Below are 17757 nucleotides of genomic sequence, written 5' to 3' on the forward strand. Positions count from 1 at the left end.
TGACAAGAAATACACAAAATTTTTGGTCCAGTCAAAACAACGAAAATGAACCTAATCAAAATCTGGGATGTCATCAAATGTATAGCCTGGGTACTTCTTATAAGCATAGTATGCAATGCGTACATGATAAGCACCAGGGATGAACATAAGGGCTCCCAGAACAAGAACTGGCCAGCTGCTGTCATCATACTGAAAAGAAAAAAAGAAACATGTGCAAAAGCAACATGCAATACATTTAAGTACTGTTATAAATTTTCACTGTAAAACACTTGGATCATTTCTCATGATTTTTCTGCATTGAAATGTATGTAAGAATAAATCTTATGCTGCTGAATAATAATCTGTTGTTTCTATGCCTCCATACTTGGCTGTACTAGGCAGCTTTTGTACTTGAAACATGCAAGTAACATGAAATGCATGTAAAGAATGCAATATAATTTCAGCACAAGAGCAAGTAACACAGGTTTTTTGCAATGGAAATAGAAGTGGATATGCTGGTTTTCAAACCCTAAAAAGTGACACCACAAAGGGATACGGTGTAACTTCAAATACTATATTTTTTACAGAGATAAAGCTCATTATTTTTCTGGCATCTCATATTCACCAAGAACTAACTTACTGCAATATTTATAGAATTGCCAAAACTTGTAATGTACAAGAACTAAATGATTTTTCAGTCACATGCATTCACTATGCACATGAAATGATTGGCTCATGTGAATGCACATGCCAGTTGGCTCAGTGCAGTGGCTGAAGGTCACAATAACTACATATCGTAGAGATAATTGTGCACCATTAAATCAGCCCTTCTGTACATACTTCTCCATATTTGACACAGCTTAAGCCTAGTCCTCTACTGTTGCTTCTCTGAGAACACAGGGGATTCTTCACTCTTCTCTTATCCCAACGAATACTCAGTGCACTCAGCTTTTGGCAGCACCTTCATAGTGTTTTTACTTAAAGAAGGGAATTGCGCTAAAAAAAGACACGGACGAGTAAGGACATGGACGGGCGTGTCCTTACTCGTCCGTGTCTTTTTTTAGCGCAATTCCCTTCTTTAAGTATGTACGACCGACTCACCCAACAACGTGCTCTCCCTTCATAGTGTGTCTGCATGTGTCAGAGGTGTGCAGTACTGTGATCACCACCTAGAGGTTCCATGACGAAACAGGCCTCCTGCTTCCTATGCAAAGCCATGTTGCGCTTAGCATGCACTCTGAACAAGTCACATTAAAAGATTAATAACTGTTGCATTCTTGATGAATTGTCGCTTCATATATCGTAACTACCGGGTCGATGCCTATCTAGAGGTGCGAGGGATTGAACAAAAACAGAATTTTGGGAAAAAACAGTTCCTTGACATTTCTTTTTTCAGGTCATAAAGAGAGAGAAAAAAAAAAAGGGTTCTAATTTACCCAGTAATATAGAGTACACCGATCATGCCAAAGTTGGATTAATGTCAGTTTGCAAGTATAAAAATTTAGGCGGCATACTTCATCCAGCTTGTGTAACATTTTTATTGGCGATGTGCTGTAACTTCATTATTTGTTGCTCATAGAGGCAACCTCTGCATGCTTCACTTATCGTGGGACGCAGAATTCAACCTTTTCTGGATAAAAAACAACAGGGAGGAAAGTCCTGATAATGCGATCATTCACACTGATCCATAAAAAATGGCTTTGAAGACTTCTCAGACGCCTTGCCTAGTCTGTCAATAGATGTCTCAGTCGGTACGCAGAAAAGAATTCATAATTTTTATACGAGTAATGACAGACAAGGTTTGTGTTATTTCTTTGTTGGATAGCTGTCAACCCAGGAGCCTTAATTTTTCAAAAATGCAGGACATAGTTATGTTAACTTTATTGCTACCAGTTCGAAGCAGGCACCAAGTGCAGCACAATTTTGGACGCCGAAAAGCAGACCTTTCATGTCACTGAAACCTGATGAGGTGGCTTCGTGGTATTGGACACCACTGAAGCATATGCCCACACTGCCGAAAGACGAGTCTACCAGTACTGGATGGGACAAGAGAGGAAAGTGGGTTCACCTGCGTTTCCAACAGAAGTACAGAATTGGAATGGGAAACCTGGCAGCCTTTGGTGACTTGATCATTGTATAGCCTTCAACCACCACACTTGGCTGACTAGCACGTCATTTAGTTGTTTGTGATACCATGTGACCACCACTTTCAGTGACAAGGATAGTCTCCTTTTTCAAGTGTACATTTTGAACCAGGTCACATAAAATGTTCTGTAATTAATTACTCATGGTGCATTATACTAATTGAAGTTTCGTACCATAGTTCAGCAACTACCTAAAAAGCATCAAGCTTGGGACACAAACATTTTGTATCAGTGCTTCAGTACTGCTTTAACCTCATGTAAAGTGCCCACGAGCCGAGAGGTTGGGAGTACTGTGCATTTTCGAGCAGCATTTTCAAGTACTCCCACCTGTAGTACTTTTCGAAATTATTCTGCCAGTAGCTGTTCTCTGCAACAAAACAGCTTGGTTTGGCTTTTTGCCTTGTTCTAATAAGGAAAGCCTCCGCAGAATTTTCTTCTTTCCATTGGTTCTCAATCTTTCAAGGTGGTGGGCTGTCTGGCTGCACAACTGAAACTGATGCACTTCTAGCACAAGATTTTGAAGGTGTTGCTTGTGACAAATAATTTCTATCACTAGATTTGATGTCAAGAGGGCAGTTCTGACTGAGGGGTACACTACAGAATAAGGGTAAATTAAGCAATACATATTAACATATTATGCTTCACAAATGGCAAAAAGCTCCAGTAGGAAGCTTGGCAAGGCAGAAAATATGCGCAAAAATGAAATCCTGGTAGAAATGCTGCCTGCACAGGCTTGTCAAGACATCATGGCTTTCAACATTTGCATGGACTATATTCAACTGTTCTTCATTGAAGGACTATACTGCAAGCTCAACCTAGACAGTAATAACTTATCTGGCCCCAAAATGACCAAAATGCAAGAAAAAAATTGAAATTTATTATGTAACGCTTACTGACGGCACTAAGGTTTTGACAAGAAACTTGGAAGGAACAAAATGCTTGTTCTCCATTTCTGCAATTATTCACCAACATACTTCGAATTTTAACAGAATGAATAAAAATAATTTTCAATAAATACTTTCCTATATCCTTAACTGGTTCTCAAGTGGGTTGCAAAAGTGAATCTACATACCTTTGACTGCTCGTTTCCCACCATTCTTTATGTATAAAGGCCCCCACATGTTTGACCTAGTTTTTACCATTGCAGGTTATGTAATTGACTTCATGGCAAACACCCTCTGTCCGCAATCTGAAAAACTAAAGTTCCGGGAGTGTGCAGACAGTACACTAACCTCACCTCCCTAAGAAAATAAAGGTGCACAGCTTTAATGGTTGGTAGACGAGAATTCAGAAATCTACCAAGAATCTCCAAATGAATAAAACAGTGGGTTGTTTGTTACAAAATGTCCCTATCTTGCCAAAAACTTTATAAACACGTCTTTGCATGCACCCTCATCTGCTGTTATTTTTACTTTGGTATGTTAAGAAAGGTGAAAATATTTTTCCAGTGTTTCCAAAATTTCTGGAAGAAAACACTGTTTTTCTCATGGCTTCAAAATTTCCAGAAATTTTACATCACTACACTTATTCATTAAAAGGAAGAGATAATATTTTGTGTCAGAAGATCAACAATAAAAGCAAACATTTGTGCATCTGTGAAAAGAAACTATGCATAAGAGAGGTTGCTGTTAAATTTTCAGCTTTATAATCAAGGAATGAAGGTTGTAAAAATAATTTATTCTACATATTCCTTTATGAAAGCCAACAAACTTCCTACAATAATGCTCCAGTTCCTTTAATGCACCTAAAATAAAGAGTTGTCATGTTTGGCATTGAACCATGCATCTGTAGCTATGATGGCATGTTGTCATGGAAGTTCTGCTAACTTCCAAATTTTGGAGGGATGGTAGGTGAGAAAGAACTAGATATAATGAAGAGGCCAGGTGCTTGAGCAAGTACAGGTTTTATCTCGGCCAATATCTGCTGCAGAGTGGTGGTCACATGCACTGAAGCATTATCCTGAGTGCCATGCCACACATGATAATCCCGCTGATGCACTAGACGTCAGTAGGGCATCAGTGGCCAACAACACAGGCAAATAAATTTTCAAGGAAGTAGAAGTAACATTCCAGTAGCCTGTAAACTTAAGCAGGTAATACAAAAAGAGCAGGGACAACCAATTCACAGAAACATTTGTTTTTGTCAAAGGCAGCGGCAGTCATTCTTGGTAAGGTTTAAAGAGGGGCAAGTAGGGCTAGTGTTGGAGGAAGTGTAAATCGTGCTAATGAAAAGACAGGTTCAGAACAGCTCTCCTGTCCTACAGGCTCAAATTCTAGAGCTTCTTCCCTCTTACTATTGTGACTTACATGAATAATAATCTGTCCCTGCTGCAGTATTCTCTCTCAAGGCAGGGAGCCTGAGCTTCAAGAACTCCCAACTTGGCAAGAACGTAATCTAGTCTAAACATCTCTATGGCAAGAAGCATTCCCCAGCCATCTAGTTCACCAGTTCCATCTACACTTTGTCTGAACACCTAACCATGTCGTCCAATCTGGGCCACATCCCCTTGGTTATAAGAGGCTGTTAAAACCCAACCAAAAATGACTGGTACTGCCTTTAACAACCCCAGTACTTCAAACATTGGCACCAGACCGAGGTGTCCTGTTTTCCACTGTTATATATTTCCTGGACACATTTGAGACACAGACATGGTAAGCTGCATCAATGAATAAAATTAGAAGCAGAATTAACTATCATAAGTAAGATATGTGCGAAAACATACAATGAACAAAGAAAAAGACAACGAACAGATGGTTGTGGTATGTTTTAAAGTATTCTTACAAGGTCAGGCATGCACCAACTAGGCCCTTGGTAAGTTCTTTTAAATCAAATTATCATTAAGTATGGAACTCAGTGCATAACACACAAATGTGGAAAAAGATGAACAAAGGCTCAAAGCATGTCAAATGCCAGAAAGGGACCTGTGAAACTGTACCTTTTACAATGCATGCACAGGAAAGTGCTTGCTGCTGAGCAACAAGTAGCATACGCTATACACGTTGAAACAAATCAGTCAGGAATCAAATCTTCAAGTGTACTGCAAGTGTGTAAGAGACTGCTGCTTTTCAATTAACCTAACTTGAAAACTATGAAGCATGGACTTAGTCTGCTTAAGTTACTCGCTCAAAATATTGTGCCCGCTGGCTAACCTTGATGGTCAGTTCAACTGACCACCGGGCACAGGCTTGCCATTGGAGGTCGTAAGTGCCAGTGCCAAAAAGGTACTGCAGAAATGGGGCTGAGACATAAAATTAATCACTAAGCATGCAAGTTGAACCTTAATTAACATTTTGCACGACCTCAAAAATGGCAGCAACCTGGCCACTTTTCTTTTCCATGCCAGAAAAACCCACATGCACCGACAGGAAGTTGGGCTGCAAACAAAGCAGGAGAATGCCTTTGTCAATTGTTCCAAGAGATGTCTGCCTTCCAGTGTCTTGCAGCAAGGTGTTCACTTGCCAGATGAAATGGTGTCTTAATGACTGACTTGGACAGCATGCAAAAAAGTCAGCAATGATGCTTATAATAAAGCACACTTTACTCATGCTACTGGTTGCAGTTGTGACCCATTATTTCAAGACTTAATAATTCCTGGCAACAGAACAGCATGTTAAGCTCTTGAGGCACATGTAATAAATATGCAAAGCATCGGTGAAGCATTGTTTTGCCTGCATAAAACCTAACGTTCATCCCTGACTGCTTGGTTGTACTTGTAGTGTGTGCTTCTTGTTGGCATGTACTTACTGGATTCCTGCAGAGCCATTGTACAGGGCATGTATTCATGGTTTCCTCTCTGTCAATAAACAGTGTAACTGTGTGCCTTTGTGTCCTCTTTCCTGTGCTCATGTGATTTGCAATCAGTCAAATACTAATGATGCTTCACCAACATGCCCAACAAATTCTCTTGACTAAAAATTACTATGCAACCTAAAATTATTGCTCCACATGTTTGCCTAGTTGAGGCTCCTTCTCTGCAACAATACTGCATTTTTCCACTGATCTTTCTCTCAGTGCTCCTGGAATAGTGAGGTACTTCCAGCTAGGTTGTGTTAATGAAGACCACATGAAGCTCATCAAAGTATCCCTGTCAAAAGCAGAGCTACATCCAAGCTGCGCATTGGACCTACCAGAAGTGTATTTATGATCTACATCATTATAGCCTTCCGTTGGACTGTACTGGACACAATGGGCTCTATGTGTAATATAACATGCACCACCTATTTTATGCTGCAGGTCAAACTATCAAAAAAAGAAAGAAAGAGAGCAGGCACATTACATTTATATTCTACCATCATGACAGCTACTATCTATGCTAAAGTCTCAGTTAAAGCAGAAAGTTATTCCTTTTGTAATTTACTTATAAACTTTGTAGTTCCAGTGGAAAGTTTAATCCATCCTTACAACATGTCAAGAAGTCATTTTATAAGTAACATAAATATTCATCTTAAGAAATGCTAAACCCCTCTTCATTGCCCTGAGAAAATCTAGAAAGCAAAGTTGTTCTGCAATACATCATTGACGCATAGTCAATAGTTGTCAGTACAGTCATCATTTTCTCATTAGAAAACCAGAAGCCATTTTTGTCTGCCCATTCAGACAGTCTCCTTATGCTTAGCTGTATCTTGGTTGCGCAAGTGTTAATGTTGGAAGAGCTGCAAGCAATTTGTAGGTCATCTACACATACGGAATGCTCGACAGAACCGGTTATTTGTGACAGAATTCATTTTAACTACAAAGAGGATTGTACTTAAAATAAAACCCTGTGGTACATCATTTTCCTGGATAAAAATATGCGAGAGAGTTGCGCCAATGTGTGCAATGTGTGCAAAATGTGTGCAATTGTGCAAAGCTGCAGTCTGAAAGCCAGGCAAGCAGTTACACATTCTGCCTTTTATTCCCATGTCAATTAAGTTGCATAGAATTCCGAATCTCCAGCGAGTGTCGTAAATCTTTTCTAAAACAAAGAAGGCTAGATACTGTTGTTTATGCATAAATGCCTCTCGTACTGTGTTTTATAGCAGGACTAAATAGTCTAATGTTGACTGTGTCTTTCCAAAACCACACTGGCTGGTATCTAACAGGTTATGGTATTCAAGGATGAACACTGACACTTATAATGCTTTCAAATGACTTTGCGAGACAACCTTTCAGGGCTATTGGACGGTAGCTATTAGGCAGAATATGTGGTTTCCCTGTTTTCAAGAAAAGGAAGACTACAGCCCTCTTCCATGCTTGGGGCACTGTGTCTGTAACCTACACCTTGTTAAAGAACTTGAGTAAAGCATTTGCTGCAGATTAAAATAAGTGTTGAAGCATTGTTATCTATAGTAAGGTACAATGTTAAAAAAAAAGTGCATGCTGTTTTCTTGTGTGTACTAAGTGCGTTCCATAGTTCTATAGTAAATAGGCTGTTATAGACTTCTGTCATTCCTCCTCTAGTAAGTAAATACTGTTATTCTGCTATGCTTTTGCAAAAATAAAGGTGGCATTGTAGTCAAGAAGCTTGACACTTGGGAACAATGTTCCCCTAATATGTATGCCTGATCCTGGAGGGTCGTTTGAATACCAGGAGGAATGAAGAGAGAAAGTGTGTAGGCTGTATAGTTGCCATTCACCCTTCCAACATTTTCTTGATCTATGCTGAACTGTTTATAGAAGAAATGAAATTTTCAGAGGAGGATTTTTCTGCATTTCTACAGATGTAACATGCTTGAACTCGCGCATGTTTGAAGTTTACTAAGTTTACTACTATTCACTATTAGTACTATTAGCACTAATAGTACTATTACTACTATTCATACTATCAATCAGGTGATAGAGAAATGTGCAGAATATAACCAACCCTTATATACAGCTTTCATTGATTACGAGAAAGCGTTTGATTCAGTCAAAACCTCAGCAGTCATGGAGGCATTACAGAATCAGAGTGTAGACGAGCCGTATGTAAAAATACTGAAAGATATCTATAGCGACTCCACAGTCACCGTAGTTCTCCATAAAGAAAGCAACAAAATCCCAATAAGGAAAGGCATCAGGCAGGGAGATACGATCTCTCCAATGCTATTCACAGCGTGTTTACAGGAGGTATTCAGAGACCTGAAGTGGGAGGAATTGGGGATAAGGGTTAATGGAGAATACCTTAGTAACTTGCGATTCGCTGATGATATTGCCTTGCTTAGTAACTCAGGGGACCAATTGCAATGCATGCTCACTGACCTGGAGAGGCAAAGCAGAAGGGTGGGTCTAAAAATTAATCTGCAGAAAACTAAAGTAGTGTTTAACAGTCTCGGAAGAAAACAGCAGTTTACGATAGGTAGCAAGGCACTGCAAGTGGTAAAGGAATACGTCTACTTAGGAGAGGTAGTGACCGCGGATCCGGATCATGAGACTGAAATAATCAGAAGAATAAGAATAGGCTGGGGTGCGTTTGGCAGGCATTCTCATTATCATGAACAGCAGGTTGCAATTATTCCTCAAGAGAAAAGTGTATAACAGCTGCATCTTACCAGTACTCATGTACGGGGCAGAAACCTGGAGGCTTACTAAAAGGGTTCTACTTAAATTGAAGATGACGCAACAAGCTATGGAAAGAAGAATGATAGGTGTAACGTTAAGGGATAAGAAAAGAACAGATTGGGTGAGGGAACAAATGCGAGTTAATGACATCTTAGTTGAAATCAAGAAAAAAGAAATGGGCATGGGCAGTACACGTAATGAGGAGTGAAGATAACCGATGGTCATTAAGGGTTACGAACTGGATTCCAAGGGAAGGGAAGTGTAGCAGGGGACGGCAGAAAGTTAGGTCGGCGGATGAGATTAAGAAGTTTGCAGGAACAACATGGCCACAATTAGTACATGACCGGGGTAGTTGGAGAAGTATGGGAGAGGCCTTTGCCCTGCAGAGGGCGTAACCAGGCTGATGATGATGATTAAGTTTACTACATTGGGTACCTCCTGAAGGTGCCTCAAGCATTTCATTGCTTCTTCTTTTGCTGTACAGCACTCTCCTATCTGCCACGATTTTCAATTTTTTTCAAGCTAACCCTCACATTTGGGGCATTGACATAATGCCACTTGAACAAGACAGATAATATGTCTCGTTAATTTCCTCTATGTTAAGACTTTCTTCATGCTATTCTTTTTTCTAACACAGCATATGTTGTATATAGTGACCAGTTTGCCAGGTACAATTTTAACTGCCATGATTTAGTAGGTGCTGAGATTGCTTGTACGAGATGTATAAGGCATGGCAGACGATCGCTACCGTACAAATTGTCATGCACAGTCGTCATCAATATGAAAGGGAACAGTGAAATTTTTTCAGATGCCCACAGGGGCTAAACACACGTGCCCTCGATAAAATTGTTCAGTTATACTAAAAGTTCTAGAAGAGTTATGTATGAAGTTCCTAGATTTGAACCTAAGCGTCTTGAGCTATCACCATTTAAAGAACAATTTTTGCTGTTCCCTTTCATATTGATGACATTTATATGGACGTCGAAATCTGAAGAACACATAAGTAAATCAATGCAACTCATTTTCCTTGTGCTTGGTGCACAGTACGCTGGATTATTTGTATTGAAAATACAAATGTTATTTGTTAGAATAAGATCTTCCAGTTTACCCTCTAATAGAGTTTGTTGACGTACTTCCCCGGAAGGAACTATGTGCATTAAGATTGCCCACCAACATAAAAGATTCCAGAAGTTGTTAAACGAGCTCCTCCAGGTCTCTGACAAATACCTGTGAATGAGGCAGGAGGTATATGGAGCAGACAGTTACGGTCTTAAACAACACCACACTAACTGAAACTGCTTTGATACATGTATTTAAAAGGATTTTCTTGCACTGTGGTGCCCCAATGCACAACAATTGCAACACCACCTGTGAGACGACCGGTGGTGTCACGGCCTCGGTGAACAACCTTATATTGTTTCAGAAAGTTTTGGAGCCCAGATTTGTCTGTTGAACACATGGAGCTAAAGGAGAGTACAGACTCAAAATGTCTTTTACATCACCTAAATTACGTATTTGTCCACGACAGTTCCAATGAACAATAAAAGCGATCGTTTTTTGCACTTTCTTTTTTTTAAGTGTTAGAAACCTTACTCTTGCTTTCTGATAAGCTAAAATGAGAAATAGGTGACGGTATATTTATATTTTGCTTTTGCATTGCTTGAAAGATACAAATTGAAGGCATATTTAGTTACATTCCCTTCACAGGGGCAGCGACTGGTTGGTGACCTGCTTTCCCTCTGCCAGGGGATAAAGTAGGATGTTTTGGCGCAGATGTCCCCAGTGTACTGGGTGTTGCGTCCATTGCTTGATCAGAAATCTTGGACACTGAAGACACTCATTCAAGCTGGTTGCTTGAAGGCGCCGTATTCTTTCATAGTGCACTGTCCATAGAGAAGCGCACCGCAAGGACAGGAGATGCCGCAGCAGATCCTACAATAGAACCTGCCTGAGGCACCTTGGTTGGCTTTGAGGTCCTTGCTTCGAAAGCAGAGGCCTTTTGAGCAGTCGGTAGCTGCTTGCGGGAGCCAAGAGGCAAGGCCAGATCAGCGAAGCTGTACTAGCAGCCTGTAGACACAAGATGCTACGCTGCCCCCCCCCCCTATACACCTCTCTCCCTCCCCGGCGAGCTGCATCAGCGTAACCTAAGCTGGAAAACATGGCATGTTTTCAGCGTTCTTCTGGAAATGTTAGACTTTGACTTTTCATTGGATTATTGCCTTTTCTTTTTTGGAAGCTTCACAAGATAGCGAATATGCTGCGCAGGGGTCCACTGTGATTGGGGCATTTCATAAATATTTTGCCACGGTTCTCAGATAGGTGGGTGATAACTTTCTGCACATTTCACATAAGTCAATTTTCCTCGGCAGGACTATGAGCCATGCCCGTACCGCTGACATTCAAAGCATCTTCTTGGGGGCACATATTGGGGACATATGCTCTCACGAGAGAACTTACACATGCCACATTTACTCTTTCTGGAAGACTGCTGCGGTTGAACGCGACAACTATGTGCCTGCATTTTACCGCTTCATTTGCTCTTCAGATGGTGATTCTTCAAACAGCACTGGCACCTTGGTTTCGGAGATTTTCTTGATTATCAGCATCTGCATCGTTCATCAATTGTTTTTTCCAAGGCTACCCCTTGTACGCTATTCAGGCTATTTCTTTTTGTTTCTGGAGATCTTCACTCTGTGCTTTTGTTTGTACTTTGACCAAAAGATAACCAGATGCAAGATTCTTTGCCAATTGCCGTTTCTATAGGCTTCACAATCGTGAAGACAGATTTCAATGTTAGAGGTTATTTGTTGTCAGTTGAATGTGTAACTAGGAACTCTGGAAAGGTTTCACAAAATGTTTCTCTACTGAGAACTTTGGTGCAGCGTCTCTTCAGAGGCAGGTCATTTTTCTTTGAGGATAGAAATGCCATACGTCATGTATGAACTGAGGGCTCCAGATATACCAGCTGAGGTTCACCCTCATGCAAGTTCACTCTTGTCAAAAAAGTGAGGCATTCTTATGAATGACTAGAAATTATTGAGCAGAAGCTATCTGCTTCATGCATTCTCTCAGGAATGGGTACTTATATGCATTGTTAGATACGGGACCGTTTCCTGAGCCTCCTTCGAGTTCACCAGACAACATCGAATCACACCACAGCTAATTAAGGAGCGCAGAAGCACGGATACCACATTCCCGAGGCGTGGCACGTGCAAAAAAGTTGGCGGCCCCCACCTCGTGTGCCGCAGGTGGAGCTATTCACTGCTTGACTCTTCCTGAAAGTGAAGCAAGAGCCTGGCACTGTTGCAGGTAAAGTGGGTCCCGAAGCAAGACGGCTGTAATGCACCGTGAAAACCTGGCAGCGTCGCCCCCATCCGCCTATTGTGACGGCGCATTGCAAGTCAGCAAGGCAAGACCGCAGGGAGAAGTAAGCCCTCGGACAATTGGGGACCAAGCAGCGAACCTCTCCGCCGGGTGTGACACCATCGCACGGGCGGGCTCGCCGATTGGCCGAAAATGACGTCACCTGAGCGGGCTCTCCCATGGGCCGAACGTGACGTGTCTTCGAGACATCGAAAGGCTTAAAAGGACACTAAAGGTTACTATTAAGTCAACGTGGACTGTTGAAATACCATCCCAGACACCTCGAAACGCTTGTTTCGTGCCAAGGAGAGACTTATTTTAAGAGAAAATGCGTTCTGAAGCGTCCGCGTTTCTCTAGCGTAGTTCAAATCACCCGCCCTCCGATCGAGGAGTACTGACATCATGGTCTCATAGTGACGTTGCGCCATCGGTGAGTAGAATGGCGTCCGCAGACGGTGCTACGGCTTTTCTGCGCAAAACGCAAACGCGCGGCCCGAAACAGAGCAAAGACAGAGCCGACAGCAGAGCGAAAGTGGGAGTATGGTGGCTAGCGGAAGGAGAAACGCACGACCATAAGCTGGTACTTCATTCTATGACGCAAACTTCGACGCTCGTCGCAATGGACCCTGACGACAGATTGGCTCGCGATGGTGGGCTCAACTTCAGCGATTTGAGCACTGGCGAGCGCGACCTGCTGCTGAGGGCTCGCGCTCCCGGCGTCGTTGCGTACTACGACGGCGGCCTCGACACCGGCTCTCCGGAGCGGGAAAGCAACGAGGGCTTCCCACGGCATCACATGGACGTGGCATTCTCGCTGCTTCTTCCAAATGAAAGCTTCGCGAGCCAGCAGAACCCTCACAGCACGACGTGATAACGAAACTACTGAAACTCCAAAGCCTGAACGGCGCAGAGTCGAGCGTGCAGAGTCGAGCGAAAACGAAACCTTTCGACCACCCATATTACTGAAGGGTAACGTCAAAATGTAATTTTTTCTTAGAATTGAATAGACGTAGACAAGTAGCATTTTTTTCCCGTCTTATAATCGAATGAAATGATATCTTTAAAATGAGTAGTTGAGTATTAGTAACACAAATTATGAGGAGTGCTTTTGTCATCGGGCTAGTACCGGAATGTCGCTGGGGGGTCTCAAATCGTGTCATGCATTTACCTCAATTTCTCGGTTACTAAAGCTCTGTTCGCGATTATATTGACGCCTTAGACGTTCTAGAACATTGCTCTACCACTTTAACGTGAGTTTCTGGTAACCTTTAGTGTCCCTTTAAAAAGACACCAACCGGGAGCGGCAAGAGAGCATTCCTAGAGCATTCCTAGAGCATTCCTTGATTCGTCTCTTTCGAGCTTCTTGCCACGGGCCGCAGCGTCCGAGTTGCTGCCGGCCCGTAATGACTTTAACACTGTTAATTGACTCTCACTGTAAATAATGTAAATAAACCTCCCAAGTTTTTCATCCCGACGTCCTCCTCAACTCTTACAACTGATTGCCAGCGGTGGGATCGCCTCCAAATGCAACATCTGGTGGCAGTGCTACGGATCAACCTTCGTCGAGAGAAATCCTGAGGAACCCGTAACAGCGAAAAAGAGCCTTCGTCCAAAGGAGTCCCGAGGAACTTGGAACAGCGAAGAAGAGAGAGCCTTCGTCCAAAGTAGTCCTGAGGAACTGGGAGTAGTGAAGAAGAGCGAGCCTTCGACCCAGGGAGTCCTGAGGAACCAGGAATAGCGGACCAATGAACCAGATGGCAGGGTGCTGCAACCGTAAGTGAGCGCGTGGTTTTTTTCCTTTTTGATTCGCCAGACTTCAAATGTGTGTTCATTTTGATAGTTCTAGGAATTGGGAATTTGTTGCATTGTGTGTTTGCACAAATTAATTAAGAAAAACAGTTCTAACCACCAGTTGGGACAGCTGCCATGGATCTTAGAAGGTTGACGCGGTTAGACTTGTTGTTGGTGTGCGACGACTTGGGAGTTGAGGCGGACGAACAGATGAAAAAGCCAGCTATCATAAAGGCGATTCAAGATAGTGGCAATGATGATAAAAGCATTGAGCTTGCTTGGGAGGTGATACAAGAACCACGGGAGCATGAGCGTCGTGAACGTAAGAGCGAGCGTAAGCATCAAGAATGCAAGAATGAACGTGAACGTGAGTATCAAGAACGTGAGCGTGAGCAAAAGCACAAGAAAGAGATAGCCGCATTGGAAAAACAGATACAATATTTTCAGCAGTTAAACGAACAAAGGCAACGCTTGTCTGAAAATTCTGTAGGCAGTACAGGGCACAGGAATGAGCAAGTATCTAGCGGATTTTAGCCCAAAGCAGACGAAAGAGGTATTGCCTCTGAGCTTAGCGGCACCTTCATAGGTAAATGGGAAAGGCTAGCTGCTAACGATGCCTTAGTGGCAACAGAGGCTGTTAAAGGCCAGAGTGAGAGCGACGAGTTGCTGTGCCAACAGAGGACTGTAGAGACAGTTAGGCCAGCTGCGAACAAATTGGCACAGTCACCGCACGTGTGCGTCGCATGTAATGTTAGCAAGGTCGTTGGCGAGGTACAGAATACTGCGGACTTGACAGACGCGAGCACCCATGTCGAGCCAGATCTGCGTGACGAAGTGAAGTGCGAGCTGAACGATGCAGTTGAGGGCAGCTCTCAGGATTGCGAGCTGCGTAGCTCAAGAGAGAACAACTGCATTGTTCAGGGATCGGTGCGGCTCTCCGCCAGTCTAGGTAGCCAAGAGAGGGGTGATCTAGTTAATCACTCAGACTGTGCGGGTAAGAGACCGATCCGGGCCGAGGAGATGTGTAACGGCCAGCACGAGGCGCGAGACGACGGCATGAAAGGAAGCACAAAGAAAAGGCGCCACGGAAAAAGGCGCCGTAAAGGTAGGAATGCGGTGACTAATGTAGCGCAGCCAGAGACTGCGACAGTCGCAAAAAGGCCAGGCGCGAGGAAAAGAAAGACGCGGTCGTCGGTGACGATGTTGACGCATCAAACACGTTCGAGCCACCGGTCAAAGGGGGACCGAGAAGCATGTTCTGCACGGATGCGGACAAAGGGCACGGGGCAGTTAAATTCCTCGTCGTTCCGTCGTTCTTTTCGAAGCTCAGCGTGTAGTACAAAGAAGCGCAAGGTGGCAAGACGAGACCAGGTGGGGAGTAGCGACGCGGTTAATCCAGTTTGTGATGAAAGTGGGGCGCCAGGACGCAAATTGACATTAGACTGTAACGTCTTGGAGGAGCTGATAGTGAGTCAGCCCTTTTGTTCTTCCTCGGTAGCCAGAGTAGCTTTCGGACCGCGACCACCTCGGGTACGGCTCAAAGTATGAGTCAGACGTAAGCATTTGGAACGGGAGGCCAAGAGAGCTTCCTTAGAAGTAAAACATTGTTTTGTTTATTTTTTGAGCATCGGATAATTTTCGCGATTTAAGTTTCTTTCAATATGTAAAATTATGAGCTTTGTTTGTGTTTTTGTTCGAGAAGCTCCGAGATTGGAAAGATAAGTTTTATGTAAGCATGTAGTTTCGCGAGATTTTCATTAATAAGTAGATAGGCTTTATTTTTTTGTGTGTGAGTAACCTGAATTTCAAGGTTATCGGTGAGATGCCTATCATAGCGCACGTGTGTTTTAATTAATCTACTTTTTTTTATAAGCGTTTTTTTAATTTTCTAAGGTTAACCGCATAGGTTTTCAGTAAGTGCATCATTTGCACTGAGAAGCGTTCTTAGTTCCATTAGCGCGTGTCCTGTGTGGACGGAAGGAAGCAGATTTATGACTGGGTTGCTCGTGTGTGTTGAGGGCAGCCGTATTCTGACTTCTCTAATAAACATGCGTGGAACGAGTTATTAGGAGACGCATCATTTTAAGGTTTCTGCGGAGTGTGTAAGCCCCGCAAGTTTAATTGCTCGCGTAAGTTACGTGTCCTGTATGGACTAGAGAAAGACACGCGAGTAAGCGTGATGGAACGTTTGCGTGCGACGCAAGTACGGGTTCGGAATAGGGACCACAAGGCTAGCGTGCTTGTGATTACGTACTTATGAAGTTGGCCAGACTGTTCAGTAGCACCAATACGTGCGATAAGTACGCCACTGCGATAGGTTGGAAACATGCTGTTCGTGTAGTTAGGCCACTTAAGTTATGTTCGGCTGTTTTCATTGTTTGTTTGCAACAGCAATGACCCATTGTTTTGCTACAACAATGACACTCTGGTCTTGTCGGCATTCGGGGAGAAATGGATAGCAGTTTGGAGAGGTGGTTGGAACTGCTTTGTCAAAATTGGGGAAATAAAAGATCAGGGTTCATTTTGACTCAGTAATAGCCTGGCGAGTCAGGGGTGAAGAGCCTGCGCTTACACGTGGTGCAGCGCTGTGTTGTTTTGTTTGTTTGACGTACGTTCTCCAGGGCCCAGGATCCCGAAGTTCATCAAATGAGGCTCGACACCTGTACCCTGCAGGTTCTTTCAGCGTTCCTCATAGCCAGCGAATTGATTTCACTGGCCATTCCGAACTTCCGGGGCGAGGACGAGCTGTTAGATACGGGACCGTTTCCTGAGCCTCCTTCGAGTCCACCAGACCACATCGAATTGCACCACAGCTAATTAAGGAGCGCAGAAGCACGGATACCACATTCCAGAGGCGCGGCACGTGCAAACAAGTTGGCAGCCCCCACCTCGTGTGCCGCAGGTGGAGCTATTCACTGCTTGACTCTTCCTGAAAGTGAAGCGAGAGCCTGGCACTGTTGCAGGTAAAGTGGGTCCCGAAGCAAGACGGCTGTAATGCACCGTGAAAACCTGGCAGCGTCGCCCCCATCCGCCTATTGTGACGGCGCATTGCAAGTCAGCAAGGCAAGACCGCAGGGAGAAGTAAGCCTTCGGACAATTGGGGACCAAGCAGCGACCCTCTCCGCCGGGCGTGACACCATCGCACGGGCGCCTACCATTGGCCGAAACTGACGACACCCGGGCGGGCTCGCCGATTGGCCGAAAATGGCATCACCTGAGCGGGCGCTCCCATTGGCCGAACGTGACGTGTCTTCGAGACATCGAAGGGCTTAAAAAGACACAGACCGGGAGCGGCAAGAGAGCATTCCTTGATTCATCTCTTTCGAGCTTCTTACCACGGGCCACAGCGTCCAAGTTGCTGCCGGCCCGTAATGACTTTAAGACTGTTAATTGACTCTCACTGTAAATAATGTAAATAAACCTCCAAGTTTTTCATCCCGACGTCCTCCTCAACTCTTACAGCATCAACAACCATGGCTCTTCTACAGCAGAATCCTTCCCACTTATCTCAGTGTTTCTCCTTCAGGACTCCTGTTACCTTTTATATTTGAAAAGAAAGGAATATTCGACACTTTCTAATAGAGCATTCTTTATCAAATACAAATCATATACTAAAGACCATTTGATTCATATTCCAAATTTTAAATATTCACACAGACCAACATATGATAAACAATAAATTAAAGAACACAGAAGGCACAAAGGGAATCTTTTCTGCCCTGCAGTCATAATTAATGGGATGCAGCCTGAACTTTAGGCAGTTTTAGCAAATTTTGTGATGTCTCACTGCTTTTGAAACAACAAAATACACTGTACCAATTAGTTCAATAAAAAAACAGCAAAACTCTGGTCTTTGCTCAAAGTACAACTTGTGTCAGGGGCTCCAGAAGTTTACTTTAGGTGTAGCGGCAGGATCCAGGTCTCAATTCACCTACACTAACTTTTTTTTAATTGTGAAACCAAG

The 17757-nt window shown here is 43.3% G+C and overlaps 1 protein-coding gene across 3 annotated transcripts in view; it reads right to left on the bottom strand.

Moving 5' to 3' along the window:
* LOC142565997 (uncharacterized) overlaps positions 1 to 17757 on the bottom strand; it is an 82918-nt gene that overhangs the window by 62779 nt on the left and 2382 nt on the right. For all 3 annotated transcript variants that reach the window (XM_075676672.1, XM_075676671.1, XM_075676670.1), the window contains exon 4: positions 124 to 189. In XM_075676672.1, coding sequence (XP_075532787.1) covers positions 124 to 189 — 66 coding nt within the window. The remainder of the gene's footprint in view (positions 1 to 123; positions 190 to 17757) is intronic.

Source organism: Dermacentor variabilis, unplaced genomic scaffold (genome assembly GCF_050947875.1).
Source record: "Dermacentor variabilis isolate Ectoservices unplaced genomic scaffold, ASM5094787v1 scaffold_12, whole genome shotgun sequence".
Classification (NCBI taxonomy): Eukaryota; Metazoa; Arthropoda; class Arachnida; order Ixodida; family Ixodidae; genus Dermacentor; species Dermacentor variabilis.